The 23,827-nt window shown below is 46.4% G+C and overlaps 2 protein-coding genes across 3 annotated transcripts in view; one reads left to right on the top strand and one right to left on the bottom strand.

Annotated features, from left to right (window-relative positions):
- UBE2R2 (ubiquitin conjugating enzyme E2 R2) overlaps positions 1-8,398 on the bottom strand; it is an 84,602-nt gene extending 76,204 nt beyond the window's left edge. The window contains exon 1 of the mRNA XM_070743644.1: positions 8,143-8,398. Within this exon, the coding sequence (XP_070599745.1) occupies positions 8,143-8,319 (177 nt within the window). The 5' untranslated portion in view covers positions 8,320-8,398. The remainder of the gene's footprint in view (positions 1-8,142) is intronic.
- Positions 8,399-12,741: 4,343 nt separating this feature from the next.
- Positions 12,742-23,827, top strand: part of NOL6 (nucleolar protein 6) — a 70,821-nt gene continuing 59,735 nt past the window's right edge. Inside the window, exons 1-7 of one of the 2 annotated variants that reach the window (XM_070743655.1) lie at positions 12,742-12,849; positions 14,192-14,419; positions 16,390-16,506; positions 19,604-19,783; positions 20,845-21,013; positions 21,880-22,014; positions 23,327-23,490. In XM_070743655.1, the coding sequence (XP_070599756.1) occupies positions 12,823-12,849; positions 14,192-14,419; positions 16,390-16,506; positions 19,604-19,783; positions 20,845-21,013; positions 21,880-22,014; positions 23,327-23,490 (1,020 nt within the window). In that variant the 5' untranslated portion in view covers positions 12,742-12,822. The other variant, XM_070743656.1, reaches the window with a different exon arrangement.

Here is a 23,827-nt window from a genome sequence, read left to right on the forward strand (position 1 = left end):
ATATCCCTTACAAATATACTGCTCAAAAAAATAAAGGGAACACTCAAATAACACATCCTAGATCTGAATGGATGAATTGATTTCACAGATGTTTCATTTACTTGGAGTTATATTGTGTTGTTTAAGTGTTCCCTTTATTTTTTGGAGCAGTGTATTTTCTCTAATTCTTAATCCTTAACATTCTAATATTGTTTACTAGGAAGGACAGGAAGAATCAGAATATCACTGTCTGGGATAAGGTTTATGATTGCCTAGATAAAAGATGATGGAATCATGAATAAATGTGTAAATAGTTATAAATATGTAAATAGTGAAGTCGACAAGTCTTAGGTGGCCAAGATTGGAGACCCCTGGACTAGAAAACCTCCAAAGTCCCTTCCAACTCCGTTCTGATTGATTGATTGATTGATTGATTTATAAAATGCTGGTTGGCAAACAACTAAAGAAATCAGATTTTTTCCCCCCAACCATCTGTCAAGGATTTCCTCCCGCACCCGGGCAAGGTTTGGGCGTGCAGCCACGTGGAGTGACTTTCGTGGAACACGCTGAGGAGGGGCCAGAGCTAATGAGCTTCCGTGACAGCTTCTTGGCAACAGAGAGCGGGAACAAAGTCCCTTCTGTGCCGGCACTGCAAATCCCACTCTATGGTTCACTGATTACTGCAGAGTCGGTAAATATTTGGGTCTCCAGGTGCCAATCCCGTTTAATGAAACAGACCTACTCAATTTCAAATACAGGTGGAATCTTTTGCTTACAACAGTCCGTTGAGTGACCGTTACGAAGTTACGCCGACGATGAAAAATGAATAGTGGCAGTTTTTCATACTTATGACGATCCCCACAGTTGCGTGTTCAAAATTCGGATGCTTGTTTTTATGACGGTTGCATCATCTAGGCCAGTGTTTCCCAATCTTGGCAACTTGAAGAGATCTGGACTTCAACTCCCAGAATTCCCCAACCAGCGAATTCTAGGAGGTGAAGTCCAGATCTCTTCAAGATACCAAGTTTGGGAAACACTGGTCAAGGCCAAGGGTGGGCAAAGTTGGCTCTCCTATGGCTTTTGGACTTCAACTCCCAGAATTCGGGAGCCAATCAGTACAGTGCTCTACCTGTGTTAGCAAAAACTTCAGAAGAGAAGGATTTGGGGGTAGTGATTTCTGACAGTCTCAAAATGGGTGAACAGTGCAGTCAGGCGATAAGGAAAGCAAATAGGATGCTTGGCTGCATAGCTAGAGGTATCACAAGCAGGAAGAGGGAGATTATGATCCCGCTATATAGAGTGCTGGTGAGACCACATTTGGAATACTGTGTTCAGTTCTGGAGACTTCACCTACAAAAAGATATTGACAAAATTGAACGGGTCCAAAGATGGGCTACAAGAATGGTGGAAGGTCTTAAGCATAAAACGTATCAGGAAAGACTTCATGAAATCAATCTGTCTAGTCTGGAGGACAGAAGGAAAAGGGGGGACATGATCGAAACATTTAAATATGTTAAATAAGGTCCAGGAGGGAAGTGTTTTTAATAGGAAAGTGAACAAAAGAACAAGGGGGCACAATCTGAGATTAGTTGGGGGAAAGATCAAAAGCAACATGAGAAAATATTATTTTACTGAAAGAGTAGTAGATCCTTGGAACAAACTTCCAGGAGACGTGGCTGGTAAATTCACAGTCACTGAATTTAAATATGCCTGGGATAAATATATATCCATCCTAAGATAAAATACAGAAGATAGTATAAGGGCAGACTAGATGGATCATGAGGTCTTTTTCTGCCGTCAGTCTTCTACGTTTCTATCTTTTTGTAGGTGAGGTCTCCGGAACTGAACACAGTATTCCAAATGGAGTCTCACCAGCACTCTCTACAACGGGATCACAATCTCCCTCTTCCTCCTTGTTATACCTCTAGCTATGCAGCCAAGCATCCTACTTGCTTTCCCTACCGCCTGACTGCACTGTTCACCCATTTGGAGACTGTCAGAAATCACGACCCCTAAATCCTTCTCTTCTGAAGTTTTTGCTAACACAGAACTGCCAATACAATACTCAGATTGAGGATTCCTTTTCCCTAAATGCATTATTTTACATTTGGAAACATTAAACTGCAGTTTCCATTGCTTTGACCATTTATCTAGTAGAGCTAAATCATTATGTTTATCCCAGGCATGCTTACATTCAGTTCCTGTGGATTTACCAACCACGTCTGGCTGGAAGTTTGTTCCAAGCATCTACTACTCTTTCTATCAAATATTTTCTCACGTTGCTTCTGATTCCCCCTCCCGAAGATTGTGCCCCCTTATTATCACTTTCCTATTAAAAACACCTGAACACTTTTAACATAGTTAAATATTCAGGGGGTTTTAATTGATTAATCAATTGGCATTTTTACTGTTTCTTACTGCTTATATTTGACTTCTGATGTATTATTGTATTATTTTATTGTTGTAAGCCCCCTGAGTCCCATGGGATTGGGTGGCATATAAGTCAAATAAATTAATTTAATTACCTAGATGGCTGCAATTACTGTGTCAATTAGTGCACTCTGTATTTTATCTGCATCGGTCCAATAGTTGCGTTGGTGGTCTCCATAACGGGGGTCTCCAACCTTGGCAACTTTAAGGCCTGTGGATTTCAACCCCAAGAATTCTGGAAGTTGAAGTCCACCAATCTTAAAAGAGGCCAAGGTTGGAGACCCCCTGCTCCAGCGTATATGCGGTTGGTTTTATTTTTTTATTTTTCGAAGGACTGAAGAAAATCACCCTCGATCGCTCTAAGCACAGAGTTGAGTTGAATTTTATTGCACAGGTAGAAGTAGCCTCCCTCTGGGTACCAGTCACTCTGGGAAAACCACCAAGGTCAACACCCCCCCTTCCCCTGTCCTGCATGCACTCAGCTGCCGGCTGATGAAAGATAGCTGCCTGGGTGGACCTGGGTTTGATCCAGCTGAACCATTATGTTCCTAATCTGCCTTCCGTCGTACGGCACTCATGATCTGGGCCGGGTATTTCAAGTTCTCTTTGCTGTTTACAAAGACATGAAATTTCATATTCAGGACACAAGGCTGACGATGCTGGCTTTTTTAAAAAGCTGTTTTTCATTTTTATGGGTTCGCCCTCCAAGGGGTTTAGGCGGCATCCCTTATCCTCTTATGTTTACAACCTACTTTAGGATAACTGCTACTCCCCTGTGGGTTGGAAACTTCCAGCTGGCCTCTCCACAAGAGGTTTATGGTTTCATGAAATTTCTTGGAGCCAACAGTCACAGGCTGCAAATACCGTATTTTTGGTGTATAAGACGCACATTTTTCCTCCCTAAAAGAGGCTGATAATTAGGGTGAGTCTTATACTCTGACTGTAGTCCTCCCCCATCCCCCAAGCCCCAACTAGCTGCAAACGATCTTCCCAGTTCTTACCTTACAGGCTCTTTCATTGTTATTCTCTGCGAAGAAAGTTTTCCAAGCCCCTAAGTCTTTCCAGGTTTTTTTTCATTACTCTAACTTGCTCTGAGTAAGTTTCTTTCCAGCCCTAACCAGTTGCTAACAATGTCACCAGCTCTTACCCGCTTGCAAGCTTTTTCACTGTTACTCTCTGCAAAGAAGAATGTTTTCCAAGCCCCTAAGTCTTTGCAGGGTTTTTTTCCATTGCTCTACTTGCTCAGAATGTTTCTGTCCAGGTGCTGATGATGTTCCCAGCTTTTACTGGCTTGCAAGTTCTTTCATTGTTACTCTCTGAGAATAATTTTTTTAAAGCCCTTAACCAGGGGATAAAATAATGTGCTGAAGCTGACCAGACTATGGACGCTAGCCAGATGAATACCTGGTAAGCAGATTCTTTTCCCTATTTTCCTCCCCCAAAACTAAGGTGCGTCTTATATTCTCGTTCGTCTTATGCTCCGAAAATTATGGTATTACATTTTAATGTTTAGCCCATTTTTTCTGCTCATTTCTCCTAATCCCATCCTTCTAATGAGGTGTGGCCACCACAATCTTAGTGTATTATCTTCTGACATATTTTGTTAAAAAAGAGTTTACTGAATTTAAATAGTTAAAAAGAGTGGGGGAGGGTAATAAGAATAAAGGGGAGGGGAAAGAAAAGCATTACATAATAAAAAACAGATCTTAAACTATGTATATTGTGACCACAATTACATTACAAAAAATATAAAATAGGTATGCACAGTATATAATAAAGTAGTAAATTTATAAAATGCTGACATATTTTAAGTGCTTTGAATAAGGAGAAGCACAGATGTCAGTTGATAATTGACATTCGTCATTCAGCAAGTCCTACGATCAGTTATAGTCAATTCTGCGATTCACGCTACAGCTCTCAAGTTAAACCCGACTGAGTTTTGGAGAGTAGTACAGCTATCAGCCAAGTGCTTAGCTACACTTAAAATGAAGCAAGTTTAATTGAGTAACAAGAACACATCACACTTACAACTTCAGTCTCAAACATATCATCAAGCTGGATAGCAGGTAATAAGTAGGATGCTGCAAGGTATATTATAATAACTGTCTGGCGTCACTGTGCACTCAAGACCCGCCACTGGCTTCCCAAGAAAGGGCTTAAAATGGAGTAGCCAACCTTAGAAACTTTAAGTCTTGCGAACTTCAACTCCCAGGATGCCACATGCTGGCTGGGGAATTCTGGGAGTTGAAGTCCGCAGTCCCAAGGTTGGACACCCGGTCCTTAAAATACATTCACTAAGCAAGTACACAAAACCCAAACTACTCATCGGAACCACCCCAGAAAGAACAAGTGTTAACAGGTGCACACATAAAATACTTAAAAATAATTTTTACCCAATAAGGGGAGTTTTCGCTTAATACGGGATCAAGGTATTTTACCAGAATTTGCATAGCACATTCTAAAAGTTCCGTTTGTTTATCTTTTTGCTGCAAAGACTGAATTCAACATCTTCCCTCTCCAGTTGAAATCAACTCATGGCAGAATTACTTGGTGTCTTCACTTTTAAAACCCTAGGATTAAAAAATAAAAAAAAAACCCATACATTTTCCTAACATTTTACACCTGAAGTTGCCTTAAATACAGGCTGTGCACCAGTGGATAGGTTGATCAGACTGACAAATGTTAGAAGCAAAGAAACCTACAGATCTGGAGATATTTTTTTTTAAGGCAATATGGAAGCCCCCCCCCCTCAAAAAAAACCCAGGAGTAGGGCCTTGACCACATGGTAACTGCTACCCTTTTAAATTTTGTTTCCAGCCCCCTCCTACCAGTTGCTCCTGATTTGTAAGATCTTTCCAATGAAAATGAATCAATTATAATTATTATAATTATTATAATTATTGTTGTTGTTGTTATTATTATTATTTAGATTTATATGCCGACCTTCTCCGAAAACTCAGAAGTGGGGAATTGTGAGTCCTTTATGACCTGTGGACTTCAACTCCCAGAATTCCTGAGCCATCATGGGTCAGCCACTAGGATACTTGTGGACTTCAATTCCCAGAATTCCTGAGCCATCATGGGTCAGCCACTAGGATACTTGTGGACTTCAACTCCCAGAATTCCTGAGCCATCATGGGTCAGCCACTAAGATACTTGTGGACTTCAACTCCCAGAATTCCTGAGCCATCATGGGTCAGCCAGTAGGATACTTGTGGACTTCAATTCCCAGAATTCCTGAGCCATCATGGGTCAGCCACTAGGATACTTGTGGACTTCAATTCCCAGAATTCCTGAGCCATCATGGGTCAGCCACTAGGATACTTGTGGACTTCAACTCCCAGAATTCCTGAGCCATCATGGGTCAGCCGCTAGGATACTTGTGGACTTCAACTCCCAGAATTCCTGAGCCATGGGAGTTGAAGTCCACAACTCATCAAAGGGCCATAGTCCCCCACGCCTGAATTAAATAAACCATTCACATATGCCCTTCAAACACAAGGCATTCACTCCATCCTCCAATGCAAACTCATCTTTAGAATGCCCATTATTATTTACTGGACACACAAATTAGGTGAGTGGTCAATGGGATCCAGCACAGCCCTTGAAGGATCCTTTGCAAGATCCAAAACGCTCCAGGTAAAATGCCAAGAGAAATACCTGTCTGCTTGGGGTTCTAAAGCCAGCAACTTCTTTACACGAGAGAAGGGTGCATTCCACCGCTCCTTCCAAGAGCATCCTGGGGTTATTTTTTAACATGTTTCTTTTTATGGCATTTATGCTCAACTCATTTCACATAAAAATGTGTGAAGGAGTAGGCGAGATAAAACTTTATCTCACCTATGAAGCAACTCTGGGCAAACTTTAGGTGTGATTCAGTTCTGAATCTGATCTGGCTAACCTTTAACCTCTCAAGCCCAGGCACAGAGAATCCACCCCAATTCTTTTGTCCCCCTGAGGGGAGGGAGGTGGAGTGGAGCAGATCTTATGTTTATTTATTTATTAAACTTATATGCCGCCCAGATGTCAGAGCGGCTCTGGGAGGATGTACATGATGATAAAAAGGTTTAAAAAAAAACAAAAAAAGGATCATAAGGAAAATTAAATTAAGAACATTTTGGTTCTTTTTTTCTCCTTTGCCAGCTTTCCCCAGGTGGTCTCAGAGGGAGGGGGGGATTGGAGTGGGGGGAGCTAAGAGGACCACACACAGCCCCCCTCACTGAAGTGGGAGGGGAGAAAGGAAGGAGTCTTGGAGGAACAAATGAGAAGGCAGCTCTGAAGGTGGGGAGACCCTCATTAAAATATGGGGGGTGGAAAAGTGGGGAAACAGTCATGAAACACATAGTGCAAACGCAGGGAGGTCCTCATAAAAATTTGGGGTACATAAACAAAGCAGCTCTCATAAAAATGGGGTACCAAAGCGGGAAGAACCCCCATGAAAAGTGGGGTGCCAAAAGCAGGGAGATCCTCGTGTAAAAAGGGGGTCCCTCATTATAAAAAGGGCCAAAGTGGGGAGACCGCCATGAAAAGTGGGGTGTTGAGCCAGAGAAACCCCCCCTCTCTAAAAGCGGTTAGAAAGTGGGGTGGAAACCCTCCGGGGAGTTCCTTATGAAAAATGGGGAGACCTTCAAGAGGGGGGTGAGTGAGGCAAAGCAGGAGACTGCTGTGAAAAGTGGAGAGTAAACTTGGGCAGACCCTCATGAAAAGCGGGGAGACCATCATTAAAAAGGGGGAGCAAACTCGGGGAAGGTCCCCAAAAAGGGAGGGTGCCAAACCAGACAGAGACCCTCTTGGAAAAAGTGGGGAGACCCCTCAGGAAAGCTGGGGTGCAAAGGCAAGAAGACAGGGAGACCCTGAAAAGTGGGGTGCCAAGCCAGAGACCCTCAGTCAAAAAGTGGGCTGCAAAGGCAGGGAGAGCCCCCCCTTGAAAACCAGGGTGCCAAACCCTTGGGATTGGGGGTGTCATGTTTGCCCTGGGGGTGTTGGGGGGATAGAGAACCTCTTTCAAAAGCGGGGACACCCTCAGAAAAAAGTGGGGTACAAAGACAGGGGGTAGCCCCCCCATGAAAAGTGTGGAGTCCCTCAGGAGAAAAATGGGATGCCACAGTGGGCTGACCCCGAAAAGCAGGGGACCAAGTCAGAGAAACCCCCCTCCTTCAAAAGCAGGAAAAAGCAGTGTACCCTTGAAGACCCAGGAAGAGTGGGGTGCCAAGCCAGAGACCCCCTCCATCAAAAGTGGGGAGACCCCCAGGAGAAAAATAAGATGCCACAGAGGGGAGACCCATGAAAAGTGGGATGCAAAACCAGAGTCCCCCTCCTCCAATAGTGGGGTACCAAACCCTTGAAGACCCAGGAATAGTGGGGTGCCACACCAGAGATCCCCCTCCTTCAAAAGCAGGGGAGACCCTCAATCAAAACGCGGGATGCAAAGGCAGAGAGAGCCCCCTCCCCTTGAAAACCAGGGTGCCCCTTGGAAGTGGGGTTGTTGTGCTCCCCACAAAGGAGATGTTGGCGGGACAGAGACCATCTTTCACCATCGGGGAGACCCTCAGGAACAAGCGGGGTACCAAACCCTTGAAAACCCTTTATGAAAAGTGGGGTGCCAAGCCAGAGCCCCCCCCCCTCCTTCAAAAGCAGGGGAGGCCCTCAGGAACAAGCGGGGTGCCAAACCCTTGGGAGTGGGGAGGGGGTGTTGGGGGCGGGGCGTGCGGGGGAGGGGGCGTGGCCTCTCACCTTGAAGTAGCCGCCCTCGTAGAGCGTGTTGGGCGGGCCGAAGATGGCCACCTCCCAGTTGTAGAGGTCGGACTCGTCGACCAGGGTGATGCGGAAGCCCTCCACCGGCTCCTCCTGCAGCCCCTTCAGCTCCAGCATCAGCGCCTTCTGGGAGCTGCTCACCTGCTGCTGCGCCATGGCGGCCGAGGCCGAGCGGGACCGATGGGCAGGAAAGGCCGCGACGGGAGCCGCTCAGGCCGGCGGGCAAGGCCTGGCCGCGGCGGGCCAGGCCGGGCCAGGCCGCCCGGCCCGCCCGCCGCCGCGATCCTCCGGCTCCGTGCGGGGGGAGGGGAGGGGGGCCGAGGGGGGGGGAGCGTGGGGGGGGGCGAAGGAAAGACGAGCGCGGCCTCCGCCAGGCAGCCGCCGCCGACCGCGGTTGGCTTCCCCCTCACCGCCTCGGGGGGGCCCCCTCGCCGCCGCTGCTGCGGCTTCCTTTTGTGACGGCGGCGGGCGGCGGCGGCGACGCTCCCTCAGTCGGCCCGTCCGTCGCTCGCGCCCGCTGACGGGAACGCGCACGCTCCGCCCGGCGGTGGGTCCCGCCCTCCCGCTTCCGCTTCCGCCGTCTTCCGGGCAGGCCGGCCGGCCGCCTGCCCTCTCCCCGCGCACGCGCGCGGAGGCGGTTCTGGCAACGCCGCCTTCTTCTTCCTTCCCCCCCCGCGCTGACGTCAGAGGCGGCCTTGGCAACGCCTTCGCCTCGCGGTGACGTCAGAGGCGGCTTTATTGGGGAAGGTTTACGAGCGCTCTGATGACTGGGATGTTTCTCCCCCTCCCAGCTCCTAACCCCGCCCTCAACCGTTATATCATTGGTTGCCTCCTAAGCTTAACTCTCATAGGGTCAAAGTGAAGAGAGCCCTTTTCTCCAATGTTTACCTTAGTCCCGCCCTCTACCCTTTATATCATTGGTTGCCTCCTAAGCTTAATTCTCATAAGGTCAAAGTGAAGGGAGAACTCTTCTCCAATGTTTAGCTTAGTCCCGCCCTCTACCGTTATTTCATTGGTTGTCTTCTAGTCAATGGTCACGCCTTAAACGGAAGGGAGAGTTCCACGATTGGCCGCTGGCTGTTAAAAAAAAGTACTCGGCCTTCTTCAGGGATTGGCTGCTTGCCGGCTCTGTTCTCCAAACACTTGTACTGTTTCCGGTCTATGTGACCCGACCTATTAAAATGTTGATTTTAGCTACTGTAAATGTGTATTTTTTTAAAAATAACTATTTCATTATTATGTTCATTACTGTATGTGGACATGATGATCATAAACAAAATAATTTTTTTTTCAGAAAAAGGGAACACGGGCTGTTTGCAATTAAGTTCGCTTAATAATAATAATAATTATTATTATTATTATAATTATAATAATTATAATAATAATAATAATAATTTATTAGATTTGTATGCTGCCCGCTCCGAAGACTTGGAGCGGCTTACAACAATAATACAAATCCAATGTTAAAACAAAAACAGTTTTAAAACCCTTAATTAAAAACAATCATACAACCCAAACAAACCATACATAAACCAAGGCAGCTAAGGATATATCGATTCTTCCAAGCCTGGCGACATAGGTGGATTTTCAGGAGCTTACGAAAGGCAAGGAGGGTGGGGCGGTCCTGATCTCCGAGGGGAGTTGATTCCAGAGGGCCGGGGCCGCCACAGAGAAGGCTCTTCCCGGGTCCCGCCCGACGACATTGTTTCGTCGACGGGACCCGGAGAAGGCTAACACTGTGAGACCTCATCGGTCGTTGGGATTCCTGCAGCAGAAGGCGGTCCCGGAGGTATTCTGGTTCGATGCCATGAAGGTCTTACTTATTATTCTATATAATTGTTGTGGTTAGCTCTGGCCCAGCTCATGCCCCAAGGAATGTGGATGTGGATGTGGGGGAGACATCCACATGCCGCAGGTCTGTTTTGCTCCCAGTAGAATCTGCCGACGAAGTCTCCTCTGACCAAGGAAGCGTGAGTGACAGGGAAGAGGGGAGTTTGGCAGACAGCCCAGGAGTAGATCAGTCATCTGTATCATCCCTAGATTCTGAACAAGAATTAATGACACATCCACGCATGCGTAGAGTGATGCATAGGAGACAACAACTGAAGCATTATTACAAGAGAAAATGAGACCACTTGTGGTTGGGTGGGGCTGCTGTAATTAGTGCTACAGATAAAAGTGCACCCTGGTGTTTTAGCCTCATGGCAGTTTATCTGATTCATTGTTTCATCAAGATCGTGGTTTTTGCTGTTCAGGATTGATTGTGTGTGGACTCTCTGGACTTTAGAATTGGACTCAATTTCCCAGTTATTGGGTGACCTATTGGACTGCATTTAACCTGTGCCTTGTGTGTACCAGAAAATCCCTTTGACATTTAAAAAGGGAGCTGTTTCTGTTTTTCTGTGTGGTGTGTGTCTTCCTGGACTAATTACCCTGTAATTACGGGTGGTTGAGACATGCTGGCAGAACAATAATATTTAGTAATAAAGTGACAAAATTATAATAAAGTGACAATAAAAGGATTTATTGGCTTCTTGCAAACTGTAAATTGTAGTTTATCCAAAAACTACAGGTAAACAAACTGCCTTTTTATAAATTGTGATTTATCCAATAAACTGCAGCTAAGCAAACTATGGCTTCTTTCAAACTAATTTATGCAATAATTTGCACCTAAACAAACTTCTTATAACTTCTTCTTATAGCTTCTTATAACTGGATGATTCAATAAATGACAGTAAAACAAACTATGGCTTCTTGTAATTAATAAATCCATTAAAAAAAAGAGCCCTGGAGGAGCTGTGGGCATTGTGGGACATTGTTAAAAAAGTCACCGGGGTGGGTGGGATTTTTCCTTCTTGTGATAAAGCCTTGGGTGTGAAAAGTGGCAGGGCTGTCTGTTGCACACTCAGGGGACATGTGCAAACAACTCTGCTTTAAGAAGAGTTGTTTGCACATGTCCCATAAGTGTGCAAGCCAAGGGTGCCATCTGCTGGACAGAAGAGAAACTGGTATTTAGTAGGAAGACTACTAGGGGTGATTCGGTTTTCTGGAATGGAAATCAAGTTCATTCACTCACTCACTCACTCACTCACTCACTCACTCACTCACTCACTCACTCACTCACTTATTCAGTTTCCATCCATTGTTCCTTGTCTGGCCTTTAGATGCTTTGGAAAACAGGTGGACCTCTCCTATCTTCTCTAAAATGGCCTCGCCCATTTTAAGATCACCATGGTTGCAAACTGCTCGATCACATCCCAAGAAAGGACAATCCGTTTCGATTGCCACTAGGATTTTGCAAAATGTCCCTTTCTGGGGAGGGGGGGATTTCCATTGCAACCTTCATATTTTTTCTGGGATTTTTTGCATGCACTAATGTACAGTGGTACCTCTACCTAAGAACGTCTCTACTTGCGAACTTTTCTAGATAAGAACCGGGTGTTCAAGATTTTTTTGCCTCTTCTCAAGAACCATTTTCCACTTACAAACCCGAGCCTCCGAAACTCTAACCGGTAAAGGCAGAGAGAAGCCTCTGTGGGGCCTCTCTAGGTATCTCCTGGGAGGAAACAGGGCCGGAAAAGGCAGGGAGAAGCCTCCGTGGGGCCTCTCTAGGAATCTGGAAACTGCAGTTTAATGTTTCCAAATGTAAAATAATGCACTTGGGGAAAAGGAATACTCAATCGGAGTATTGTTTTGGCAGTTCTGTGTTAGCAAAAACTTCAGAAGAGAAGGATTTAGGGGTAGTGATTTCTGACAGTCTCAAAATGGGTGAGCAGTGTGGTCGGGCAGTAGGAAAAGCAAGTAGGATGCTTGGCTGCATAGCTAAAGGTATAACAAGCAGGAAGAGGGAGATTGTGATTCCGCTATATAGAGCGCTAGTGAGACCACATTTGGAATACTGTGTTCAGTTCTGGAGACCTCACCTACAAAAAGATATTGACAAAATTGAACGGTCCAAAGACGGGCTACAAGAATGGTGGAAGGTCTTAAGCATAAAACATATCAGGAAAGACTAGTTAGTTGGGGGAAAGATCAAAAGCAACATGAGAAAATATTATTTTACTGAAAGAGTAGTAGATCCTTGGAACAAACTTCCAGCAGACGTGACTTTGCTTGTCGGAAGGTCACGAAAAGCAGATTGTGTAACCCCAGGACACTGCAACCGTCATAAATATGAGTCAGCTGCTGAGCGTTTCAATTTTGATTACGTAGAGATGCTGCAATTTAATTTAATTTAATTTAATTTTTAATTTAATTTATTGGCTTATATGCAGTCCAATGATCATAAGTGTGAGAAAACGGTCCTAAATGACTTTTTTCCCACTGCTGCTTTAACTTCAAACGGTCACTAAACGAAACCTAAGTGGTAAATCGAGGACCGCCTTTAAAAAAACCAACGAAGTGGTCTAACTGAACCCGGAAGTCCCACCTTCCAAAAAGAGGGAGAGATTGGACCCCTCTCATTTTTTCCTACTTCTACACTCAACCGCGATCGTTCCGGTAACGCTTCCTTTGAGCTCTCAACCAAATCTCGCAAAGGGGGCGGGGCTGAACGACGCTAGCCTATCGGAGCCCGGGGATAACGAACTGTAAGCCGGAAGACGGAAGTAGCGGGCACCTCTGTGGGCTCCACGTGTTTTTTTGCCCAGTTCCGCCCACATGGCCGCAGGAGCAGATCTGCAGAAGGTGGGTTGCGGCTGAGCGGAGCGCGGTGGGGGGGGGGAAAGATCGTGGGGAGAGAGCGATACCGGGGCGGCCCTCAACCCCTCCCCGGTGGAACTCCGCCCGTTTCCTTGCCGGACTACAACCCCATCATCCACGGCTGGGGGGGGACACGTCAAGGATAATGGGAGTTGCGCTCAAGTCCGGGGTTGCGCTCAAGTCTCTCTCCCTGGCTTTGTTTCATGGTTTAGGGTGGGTGGTGGAAGAAGACAAGCAAACCTGGCCAGAACTTGATCTGTTGGAACGGTGAGGTTGGATTAGAACAGTGTTTCCCAACCTTGGCAACTTGAAGATATTTGGACTTCAACTCCCAGAATTCCCCAGCCAGCGTGCGCTGGCTGGGGAATTCTGGGAGTTGAAGTCCAAATATCTTCAAGTTGCCAAGGTTGGGAAACACTGGATTAGAAGATCTCAAAGATCCCATTCATTCATTCATTCATTCAATATTTGTAGTGCCCTTTACTAAAGGGTGTAACAACAGGCCATATACAGTTTAGGAGGACAGACAATAACATTTATTAAATTAAGGGGAGACATGATAGCAGTGTTCCAGTATCTCAGGGGCTCCCGCAAAGAAGAGGCAGTCAGGCTATTCTCCAAAGCACCCGAGGGTGGAACAAGAAGCCATGGGTGAAAGCTGAACATAGAATAGAATAGAATTTTATTGGCCAAGTGTGATTGGACACACAAGGAATTTGTCTTGGTGCAGATGCTCTCAGTGTCCATAAAAGAAAAAGATCCATTTGTCAAGAATCATGTGGTACAACACTTAATGATTGTCATAAGGGTCAAATAAGCAATGAAGAAACAATCAATATGAATAAAAATCAATATTAAGAAACATAGAAGACTGACGGCAGAAAAAGACCTCCTGGTCCACCTAATCTGCCCTTATACTATTTCTTGCATTTTATCTCAGGATGGATCTATGTTTATCCCAGGCATGTTTAAATTCAGTTCCTGTGGATTTACCAAACACGTCTGCTGGAAGTTTGCTCCAAGCATCTACTACTCTTTCAGTCAAATATTATTTTCTCACATTGAAAAAAAAAAAGGAAATTTGGGGTCTTAGCCGACCCCCAGATTGAGAGCCACTGTTCTAGAGGGTCTTTGAGACCACTTGGAGGTTTGTTTCTGTCCTCAGGGTCACCTGAGTGGTGCAAATAGGTGGGGGGAAAGGATCTGGAACAGGTATGAAAAGCAGGAGGTGACCAAACAGACCCAGGTAGCAAGACTCTTAAAAGACAAACAACCTTTATTTGGGTGACTCATCCCCTTCTTCTTCTTGTTGGATTGCTACCTGCAGATGTTACCTGAAAGCGATGAGGGACCTCAAAGTCTGGGAAAGGAAGAGGATCAGAATGGCATCTCGAAGGAAGAGAAACCGAGGGGAAAGAAACGGGCTTCTTCCGAGGGCCTCTTGCAGCCGGTGAAGTTGGGCAAAAGTGAGCTGTACAAGGTGCCCACCAACGAAGAGCTGAGCCACCTCAAGGAGACCGAGAACCTCTTCCATTCCAACCTTCTGCGCTTGCAGGTCAGTTTGGGTTCGGACAGTGGAAGGAGTCCAGCGGGGACCTAGATTGGAATCCTTGTGTAGCCGCAACTGCCCCCACCCTCCTTGCCTTTCGCAAGCTCCTAAAAACCCACCTAGGTCGCCAGGCTTGGGGAAGTTGATATTCTCCTTAGCTACTATGATTCATGTATGGTTTGCTTGGGTTGTGTGATTAATTTTTATGATAAGGGTTTTCATCTGTTTTTTAATATTGGATTTGTACATTGTGTATTGTGTTGTGAGCCGCCCCGAGTCTTCGGAGAGGGGCAGCATACAAATCTAACCAATAATAATAATAATAATAATAATAATAACAATAATAATAATAATAATAATTTGTTAGATTTGTATGCCGCCCCTCTCCGTGGACTCAGAGCGGCTCACAACAATAATAATGTAAACAAATGTAAACAAATCTAATATTAAAAAACATTTAAAAACCCAATATTAAAACCATGCAGCACAATCATTCCATACATAAATTATATATGCCTATATCTAGGGTCTTCAATAACTTACGAAAGGCAAGGAGGGTGGGGGCGGTTCTAATTTCTGGGGGGAGTTGATTCTAGAGGGCCGGGGCCGCCACAGAGAAGGAGTGGAGTAGAACAGAACATAATTCTTTATTGTGATTGGACACGCAAGGAATTTGTCTTGTAATTAATCAATTTATTAGTTGTCTAATAACTAATCTATTATTATTATTATTATTATTATTATTATTATTATTATTATTATTATTATTAACATGACACCTCCAAGGATCCCTGAAACCTTTTCAGTGGAAGGCAAACAATCTAGGGAGATTCTTGTAAACACAGACAGTCCTCGGCTTATTTCTTCATTTATTAAAATTTATATGCTGCTCCTCTCCGAAGACTCGGTGCGCCTTACAACATATAAAAGCAGTATACATCAAAATATAATGATTAAACTTAAAATTTAGAATTGCATTTAAGAAAAGCTAAAATGCCTATTTACATGCACACATATCCATTCAAACAAATCTACTATACATTCATTGGCCAGGGGATAGAATCTAATGACCCCAGGATTGGTGGCATAGGTGAATCTTTAGACTCTTACCGAAGGTGAGGAGGGGGGGGCAACACGAATCTCTGGGGGGAGTTGATTCCAGAAGGCCAGGACCCCCACAAAGAAGGCTCTTCCGCTAGGCCCCACAAAGCAACATTGTCTAGTCAACGGGACCTGTAGAAGGCCTACTCTGTGGGACCTAACTGGTCGCTGGGACTTATGCGGCAGGAGGCGGTCCTGGAAATAATCTGGTCCATATGACCCCGATGGAGCCAGCCCTCCTTCCGCTTTCGCCCAGGTGGGCAGGCATAGGATAGCCTTGAACCTCTCGAAAGAATGCTTTGGGCCTGCATCGTTTCCCTCCTGCAAATCCCCCCTCCCAAGTTCCCAGCAACATCAGGCCTTCTATAGATGGTGTGGCAAGCTATTGACTGATCACCAACTTCTGCACCAGCTTGACAGGCGGCCTCCCCTGAAGGAAAAAAGCATATCCTGCAATGGAGAAAGAGATCACAAGGGGTTAATCGGTTTAACCACCCCTCCCTCCCCCAGGGGGACCCTTGGACTTATCTGGATATTTGGCATGGACTTGTTTCACTAACCTGTCCTCTTTAACTTTCCAACTTTTTTACCCATGTGGATTCAGACAAAGGGTACCCCTTCCAATGGACAATGAATGGTCACGAAACAAATTGTTTTAAGTCGAGGTTTACCTGCCTAGGAAGAGTTGCTTGCTGTAGTTATTGTTGAGTAACTCTTGTAGTTGCTTGCGCTTGGTGGCTTGGAGCAGATTTGGCAGAGGGAACCGGAAGGACGATGCTTATAACGAAAGAAAGATCGAGAACCCTTTGACCTTCCTCCGCCTCCCCCGTGGATGACCCCCCCCTTATCTATTGTATTTTTTTCTCCTGCTGCAGATCGAAGAGCTTTTGAAAGAGGTGACCCTAAAGGAGAAGAGGAAGCAGAGGATCAATGTCTTCCTCCATGAGATCAGCGCCATGCTCAACACCGTCCCAGAGGTTCCCGCGAGAGAGGTACTCTTCCGATACGTGCGGTTGACTGGACACCCCATGTCCAGTCAACGAAGCAGTGGAAGTGATGGGCCGGTGCCTGGAGGCTGTTGGGGCTTGGATGGGTGTCAACAAACTCAAAGTCAACCCAGACAAGACGGAGTGGCTGTGGGTTTTGCCTCTCAAGGACAATTCTATCTGTCCGTCCATCACCCGGGGGGGGGGGGAGAGAACTACTGACCCCCTCAGAGAGGGTCCGCAACTTGGGCGTCCTCCTCGATCCACAGCTCAAATTAGAGAAACACCTTTCAGCTGTGGCGAGGGGGATGTTTGCCCAGGTTCGCCTGGTGCACCAGTTGCGGCCCTATTTGGACCGGGAGTCACTGCTCACAGTCACTCATGCCCTCATCACCTCGAGGCTTGACTACTGTAATGCTCTCTACATGGGGCTACCTTTGAAGAGTGTTCGGAAATTTCAGATCGTGCAGAATGCAGTTGCGAGAGCAATCATGGGCTTTCCCAAATATGCCCATGTCACACCAACACTCCGCAGTCTGCATTGGTTGCCGATCAGTTTCCGGTCACAATTCAAAGTGTTGGTTATGACCTATAAAGCCCTTCATGGCACTGGACCAGATTATCTCAGGGACCGCCTTCTGCTGCACGAATCCCAGCGACCAGTTAGGTCCCACAGAGTGGGTCTTCTCTGGGTCCTGTCAACTAAACAATGGCGCTTGGCGGGACCCAGGGGAAGAGCCTTCTCTGTGGCAGCCCCAGCCCTCTGGAACCAACTCCCCCCAGAGATTAGAATTGCCCCCATCCTCCTTGCCTTTCGTAAGCTTCTTAAAACCCACCTCTGCCATCAGGCATGGGGGAACTGAGATACTCTTTCCCCCTAGGCCTTTACAATTCTATGCATGGTATGTATGTGGCCTCCAGAAGTTGTGAATGCTCCAACACTGGATGACCATCTGTCTGAAGTAGTGTAGGCTTTCCTGCCCAAGCAGGGGGTTGGACCAGAAGACCTCCAAGGTCCCTTCCAACTCTGTTGCTGCTGTTATTATTATTATTATTATTACATGCTTAAATCTTGCAAAATTCAGCCTATTTCTTGGGCTCATCGATGGGATTTTCAGAGTTTCTAGTATTCTTCTGTTTGGACCACCTCTCCCACGGTGAATAATAATGATAATGATGATGATGATGATGATAATAATAATAATAATAATAATAATAATAATAATAATAATAATGCTGTCAAAGCCAGAATTGAAAAATCAACAGACGATCCAAAGTGCAGACTCTGTAAAGAAACAGATGAAACAATCGATCACATACTCAGCTGCTGCAAAGAGATCGCACAGACTGACTACAAGCATAGACATGATGCTGTGGCACAGATGATCCACTGGAACTTGTGCCGGAACTACCATTTCCCAGTGGCAAAGAACTGGTGGGATCAGAAGCCCGAAAAAGTGGTGGAAAATGAGCAAGCAAAACTACTGTGGGACTTCCGACTTCAGACTGACCGAATTCTGAAGCATAACACACCAGACATTGTGATTGTGGAGAAAAAGAAAGTATGGATCATCGACATCCCAGGGGACAGTAGAATTGAGGAGAAGCAGCTAGAGAAATTAGTGAAATACGAAGATCTAAAAATTGAGCTGCAACGACTCTGGCATAAGCCCGTGAAAGTGGTCCCAGTGGTACTTGGCACGCTGGGCGCAGGGCCAAAGGATCTCAGCAGACATTTGAAAACCATTGGAATTGACAAAATCTCCATCTGTCAATTGCAAAAAGCCACTTTACTGGAATTGGCAAAGATAATTCGCCGCTACATCACGCAGTCCTAGGTGCTTGGGAAGCGCCCGACTGGTGATGAAATACGAAATCCAGCATTGTGATCTTGTTTGCTGTGTTGTATTGACATAATAATAATAATAATAATAATAATAATAATAATAATAATAATAATAATAATAATAATATCCAGTCAACAAAGCAGTGGAAGTGATGTGCCGGTGCCTGGAGGCTGTTGGGGCCTGGATGGGTGTCAACAAACTCAAACTCAATCCAGACAAGACGGAGTGGCTGTGGGTTTTGCCTCCCAAGGACAATTTCATCTGTCCATCCATTACCCTAGGGGGGGGGAACTATTGACCCCCTCAGAGAGGGTTCGCAACGTGGGCGTCCTCCTCGATCCACAGCTGACATTGGAACATCATGTTTCGGCTGTGGCGAGGGGGGCATTCGACCAGGTTCGCCTGATGCACCAGTTGCGCCCCTATTTGGACAGGGAGTCACTGCTCACAGTCACTCATGCCCTCATCACCTCGCGGTTCGATTACTGCAACGCTCTCTACATGGGGCTACCTTTGAAAAGTATTCGGAAACTTCAGATCGTGCAGAACGCGGCCGCGAAAGCCATCGTGGGGCTTCCAAGATTCACCCACGTTTCTACAACACTCCGTGGCCTGCATTGGCTGCCGATCAGTTTCCGGTCACAATTCAAAGTGTTGGTCATGACCTTTAAAGCCCTATATGGCATTTGACCAGATTACCTCCAGAACCGCCTGCTACCGCACAAATCCCAGCGGCCGATAAGGTCCCACAGAGTTGGCCTTCTCCGGGTCCTGTCGACTAAACAATGTCGTTTGGCGGGCTCCAGGGGAAGAGCCTTCTCTGTGGCGGCCCCGGCCCTCTGGAACCAACTCCCCCCGGAGATTAGAACTGCCCCCACCCTCTCTTTCGTAAACTACTCAAGACTCATTTATACCGCCAGGCATGGGGGAGTTGAGATAGCCCTTCCCCCTAGGCCATTACAAGTTATGCATGGTATGTTTGTGTGTATGTTTGGTTTTATAATAGGGGTTTTTAGTTGTTTTTTATTATTGGATTGTACATTTTGTTTTTATTATTGTTGTTAGCCGCCCCGAGTCTACGGAGAGGGGCGGCATACAAATCCAATAAATTATTACTAATAGTAATAATAATAATAATAATAATAATAATAATAATAATAATATATTAGATTTGTCTGCTGCCCCTCTCCAAGGACTTGGAGCCTAATCTTGATCCAGGGGTAAAAAGGGTGGATTCTGCCTTTTTTGTTTGTCAGGTCACTGACCAGTCCTGGCTCTCCGCGGGAGTGAAAGTCCCGATCCTGCAGATTCCTTTCAAGGTGAAGGGCAAGTTCCATTTCCTGCCCCCGGCGGAGGTGAAGGTGGTGGGGAGTTACCTGCTGGGCACCTGCATCAAACCGGAAGTGAACGTGGACGTGGCAGTGGTCATGCCCAAGGTGAGTAGCCTGGGCAGAAAATGAAAGTTCCCTTTTAAGGTTCTTACTTTTATTTATTTATATTTTTACTCCACCTTTATTATTTGTTGTAAATAGCACAAGGTGACATACATACCGATGCTCCTTGTTCCACCTGTTTTCCCCACAACAACGATCTTATGGGGTAGGTTGGGCCGAGATAGAGGGGCTGACTTAAAATCACCCAGCTGGATTTCGTGCCTAAAACAGAACTATAAGTCACTATCTCCTGGTGATTGGCCTAAGGTCACCCAGCCGGCTTTCATGCCTAGGGCAGGACTAGAACTCACCGTCTCCTGGTGATTGGCAGAAAATCACTCAACTGCCTTTGGTGCCAAGGTGGGTACTAGAACTCACCATCTCCTGGTTGTTGGCTTAAAGTGACTCAACTGCCTTTGATGTCAACGTGGGTACTAGAATTCACTGTCTCCTGGTTGGCTTAAAGTGACTCAACTGCCTTTGATGTCAACGTGGGTACTAGAATTCACTGTCTCCTGGTTGGCTTAAAGTGACTCAACTGCCTTTGATGTCAACGTGGGTACTAGAATTCACTGTCACCTGGTTGTTGGCTTAAAGTGACTCAACTGCCTTTGCTGTCAACGTCGGTACTAGAACTCACTGTCTCCTGGTTGTTAGCTTAATGTCACTCAACTGTCTTTGATGTCAAGATGGGTACTAGAACTCACAGTCTCCTGGTTATTGGCTTAAAGTGACTCAACTGCCTTTGGTGCTAAGGTGAATCCTAGAACTCGCAGTCTCCTGGAGATTGGCTTAGTCACTCACCTTTGATGCCAAAGTGGATTCTAGAACTCACCATCTCCTGGTTTCTAGCTTGGTGCCTTCATCATTAGACCAAACGGATAGTAAGATGGATAATAACATTGGGAAGACGCTTGGCGTGTAAAGGGATCTTTGATGCTCATTAGTCTTCGGTTTTCTCGGCCATCCTTCTGCAAAGCCCCCTTAGCCAGCGTCTCACTTTGGGGCTCAGTTGGGGGTCATAAGTCAAGGACTACATGGAAACGGCTTTTCACCTTTTTTAGGAAGTTTTCCAAGAGAAGGACAACCTCAACCAGCGCTACCACCGCAAGAGGGCCCTCTACCTGGCCCACCTGGCCCAACACCTGGCCGAGACCGACCGCTTTGGGAGCGTGGCCTTTGCCTACCTGAACGGCAACCATTTGAAGCCCGTGGTGCTCCTCCAGCCCCAAGGTGAGTCCGGGGGGGGGGGGGATTTTGCACACTGGGGCTAAAAGTGAGGAAGTGGAAGAAACTGTGGAGGAAGCGGCAGCTCCTTTGGCAGAGGAAAGATTTGCTCTCATCTTCCAAGACTTGTTTCGATTTCCCTCCGTTCTCCCCTCTCTCCTTCTGACTCTCCCTTTCTTCCTCCCTCTTTGACTACTTCCTTTTCCTTCCTTCCGTCCGTCAGTCCTCCCTCTCTCCCTCCTTCACTCCTTCCTCGCTGCCTCCCTCCCTCCCTCCTTCACTACTCCCCTCCTCCATCTTTTACTCCACTTTACCTCTCTTCTCTCCCTCATTTCATCCTTCACTCCTTCCTCTCTCCCTCCCCCCCTCTCCATCTTTCCCTCTCCCTCCCTTTTTCACTCCTTCCTCCTTCCCTCTCTCCATCCCTCCCTCTGTTTTTCACTCCTTTCTTCTCCCTTCCTCTCCATCCTTCACTCCTCCCTCCACCTTTCACTCCTCCCTCCCTCTCTCCTTGACTCCTCTCTCCCTTCCCTCTGTCCTTCATTCCTCCCACCCTCCTTTCACTCCTTTCTTCCTCCCCCTCCTTCACTCTTTCCTGTTTTACTCCACCCTCCCTCCCTCTCTCCGTCTTTCCCTCTCCCTCCTTCTCTCCATCCTTCACCCCTCCCTCTCAGCCTGCCAGGGAAGCCCCCACCCATAGCTTCCACTTCCCACCACTCTGACCAATTCCCACCCTGTGGGGTTTAAAAAAAAAGGTTTATTTCAAGATAAAATCCAAAGCCAAACAGGCAGGACCCTGATTGCGTCTCTCCCTCTCTGTGTGTGTTCCACATCCCTAATTTCTCCCTTTTTCTTCTCTTCTCCCCCTGCAGGCAAGGATGCAAAGATACTGACCGTTCGCCTCCATGCCTGCCCAGCCCCGGGGGTCTTCCGGCCCTTCCGTTTGCACCCCAGCAAAAACAACGTCCGGACCGCTTGGTTCACGGAGAAGGACTCACCTGCGACAGGTAAACTTCAAAAGAAGCGGCCATTTTAAGATACAGAGACTTCTGCCCAGGGAATTCTGGGAATTGAAGTCCACACATCGTCAAAGTTGTCCTCGTTGAGAAATGGTGAGGTAAGGCCCAGCCATGGCAACTTTCAGACTTGTGGACTTCAACTCTCAGAGTTCCTCAGCCTTACTGAGGGATTCCGGGAGTTGAAGTCCACAAGGCTTAAAGTGGCCAAGATTGGAGACCTCTGACTTAGATGACCCTTCTAACCTCTTCCAACTCTATCATTCATGGCTGGCTGAGGGATTCTGGGAGTTGAAGTCCACATGTTTTAAAGTGGCCAGAGTTGGAGACCCCTGACTTAGATGACCCTTCTAGCCTCTTCCAACTCTATCATTCATGGCTGGCTGAGGGATTCTGGGAGTTGAAGTCTACATGTTTTAAAGTGGCCAAGATTGGGGACCCCTGACTTAGATGACCCTTCTGGCCTCTTTCAACTCTTTCATTCATGGCTGGCTGAGGGATTCTGGGAGTTGAAGTCCACAAGTCTTAACGTTGCCCAGTTTTAAGACTTCTGATGTAGAGAGATACCAATAGAAGAAAATATGTGTAGCTCAGAGTTGAATTGGTGCTCTCTGAGCTTGGTTGTTTCCTTGAAAATATTTTGCTATCCATTAGGTCAGGGGTAGGCAAAGTTGGCTCTTCTATGACTTGTGGACTTCAACTCCCAGAATTCCTGAGTCAAGCATGCTAGCTCAAGCATTCTGGGAATTGAAGTCCACATGTCATAGAAGAGCCAACTTTGCCTACCCCTGCATTAGTTGGTATAATTGGTTAGAGCCTAGAAATAAAGAGGCGTAGGAATAAATGTAAATAACCATATGATACATATGACACAGTACTGTTAAAAAGGGTTATTGATTTGTATATTGAAAAATGAATAAATACAAATTAAAAAAAAGAGAATAGAACAGAAAAAAAAAGTTGGAATGGACCTTGATGGTCATCTAGTCCAACCCCCTGCTTAGGCATGAAATCCTATGCCATTTCAGACAAGTGGTTATCCCATCTCTTCTTCAAAACTTTCAGTGATGGAGCAGGGTGTCCATCAAACCTGGAAAACAGGGAAATTAGGGAATTATCAGGGAAATTGGCGGTTCATGAAATATCAAGGGATTATCAGGGAATTTGTTAAAAAAAAAGAATAAATCAGGGTCCTGGATTGGCAGGCTCATGCTTCTTGCTCCAGCTAACCAGGAAGTTTGTCCTCGAGGCTTTCTTTGTCGGCGTCTGGCTGAGCATCCCACCCCTCTTTGCTTCTTTCCAGGCGTCGCGGAGCCCCCCACCCCTCATTACAACAACTCCATCTTGTGGGACCTGGTGATGGAGGCCAACCTGCTCTACCTCTCCGAGGCCTCCAGTGCTTTCCGGGGCTTCCAAGAGGGAGTGGCCCTCCTCAAAGTTTGGCTCCGCCAGCGAGAACTTTATCAGGTAAACCTGGTTGACCGGTTGAAATTGGTCAAAGCGCAGAAACTCTTGAGGGGATTCTAAGAACCTAAGAAGAGCCCTGCTGAATCGGGCCAAAGCCCATCGAGTCCAGCATTCTGTGTCCCACAGTGGCCCCCAATTGTCCATGGGGATCTTGAGCAGAAAGAGAAGGCAAGACCCTCCCTTTCCCTGGACCCCCAACAAATGAGACTCAAGGGAACCCTGCCTGCCTCAACCAACATGGAGGCGGCACATGGACATCCATTTCAATCACCACCTATGATACACTTGGCCTCCATGAATCTGTCATTTGGGATCCATTATTCAGTTGTTCTCTTCC

The sequence above is a fragment of the Erythrolamprus reginae genome, chromosome 2, assembly GCF_031021105.1.
Source record: "Erythrolamprus reginae isolate rEryReg1 chromosome 2, rEryReg1.hap1, whole genome shotgun sequence".
Lineage (NCBI taxonomy): Eukaryota > Metazoa > Chordata > Lepidosauria > Squamata > Dipsadidae > Erythrolamprus > Erythrolamprus reginae.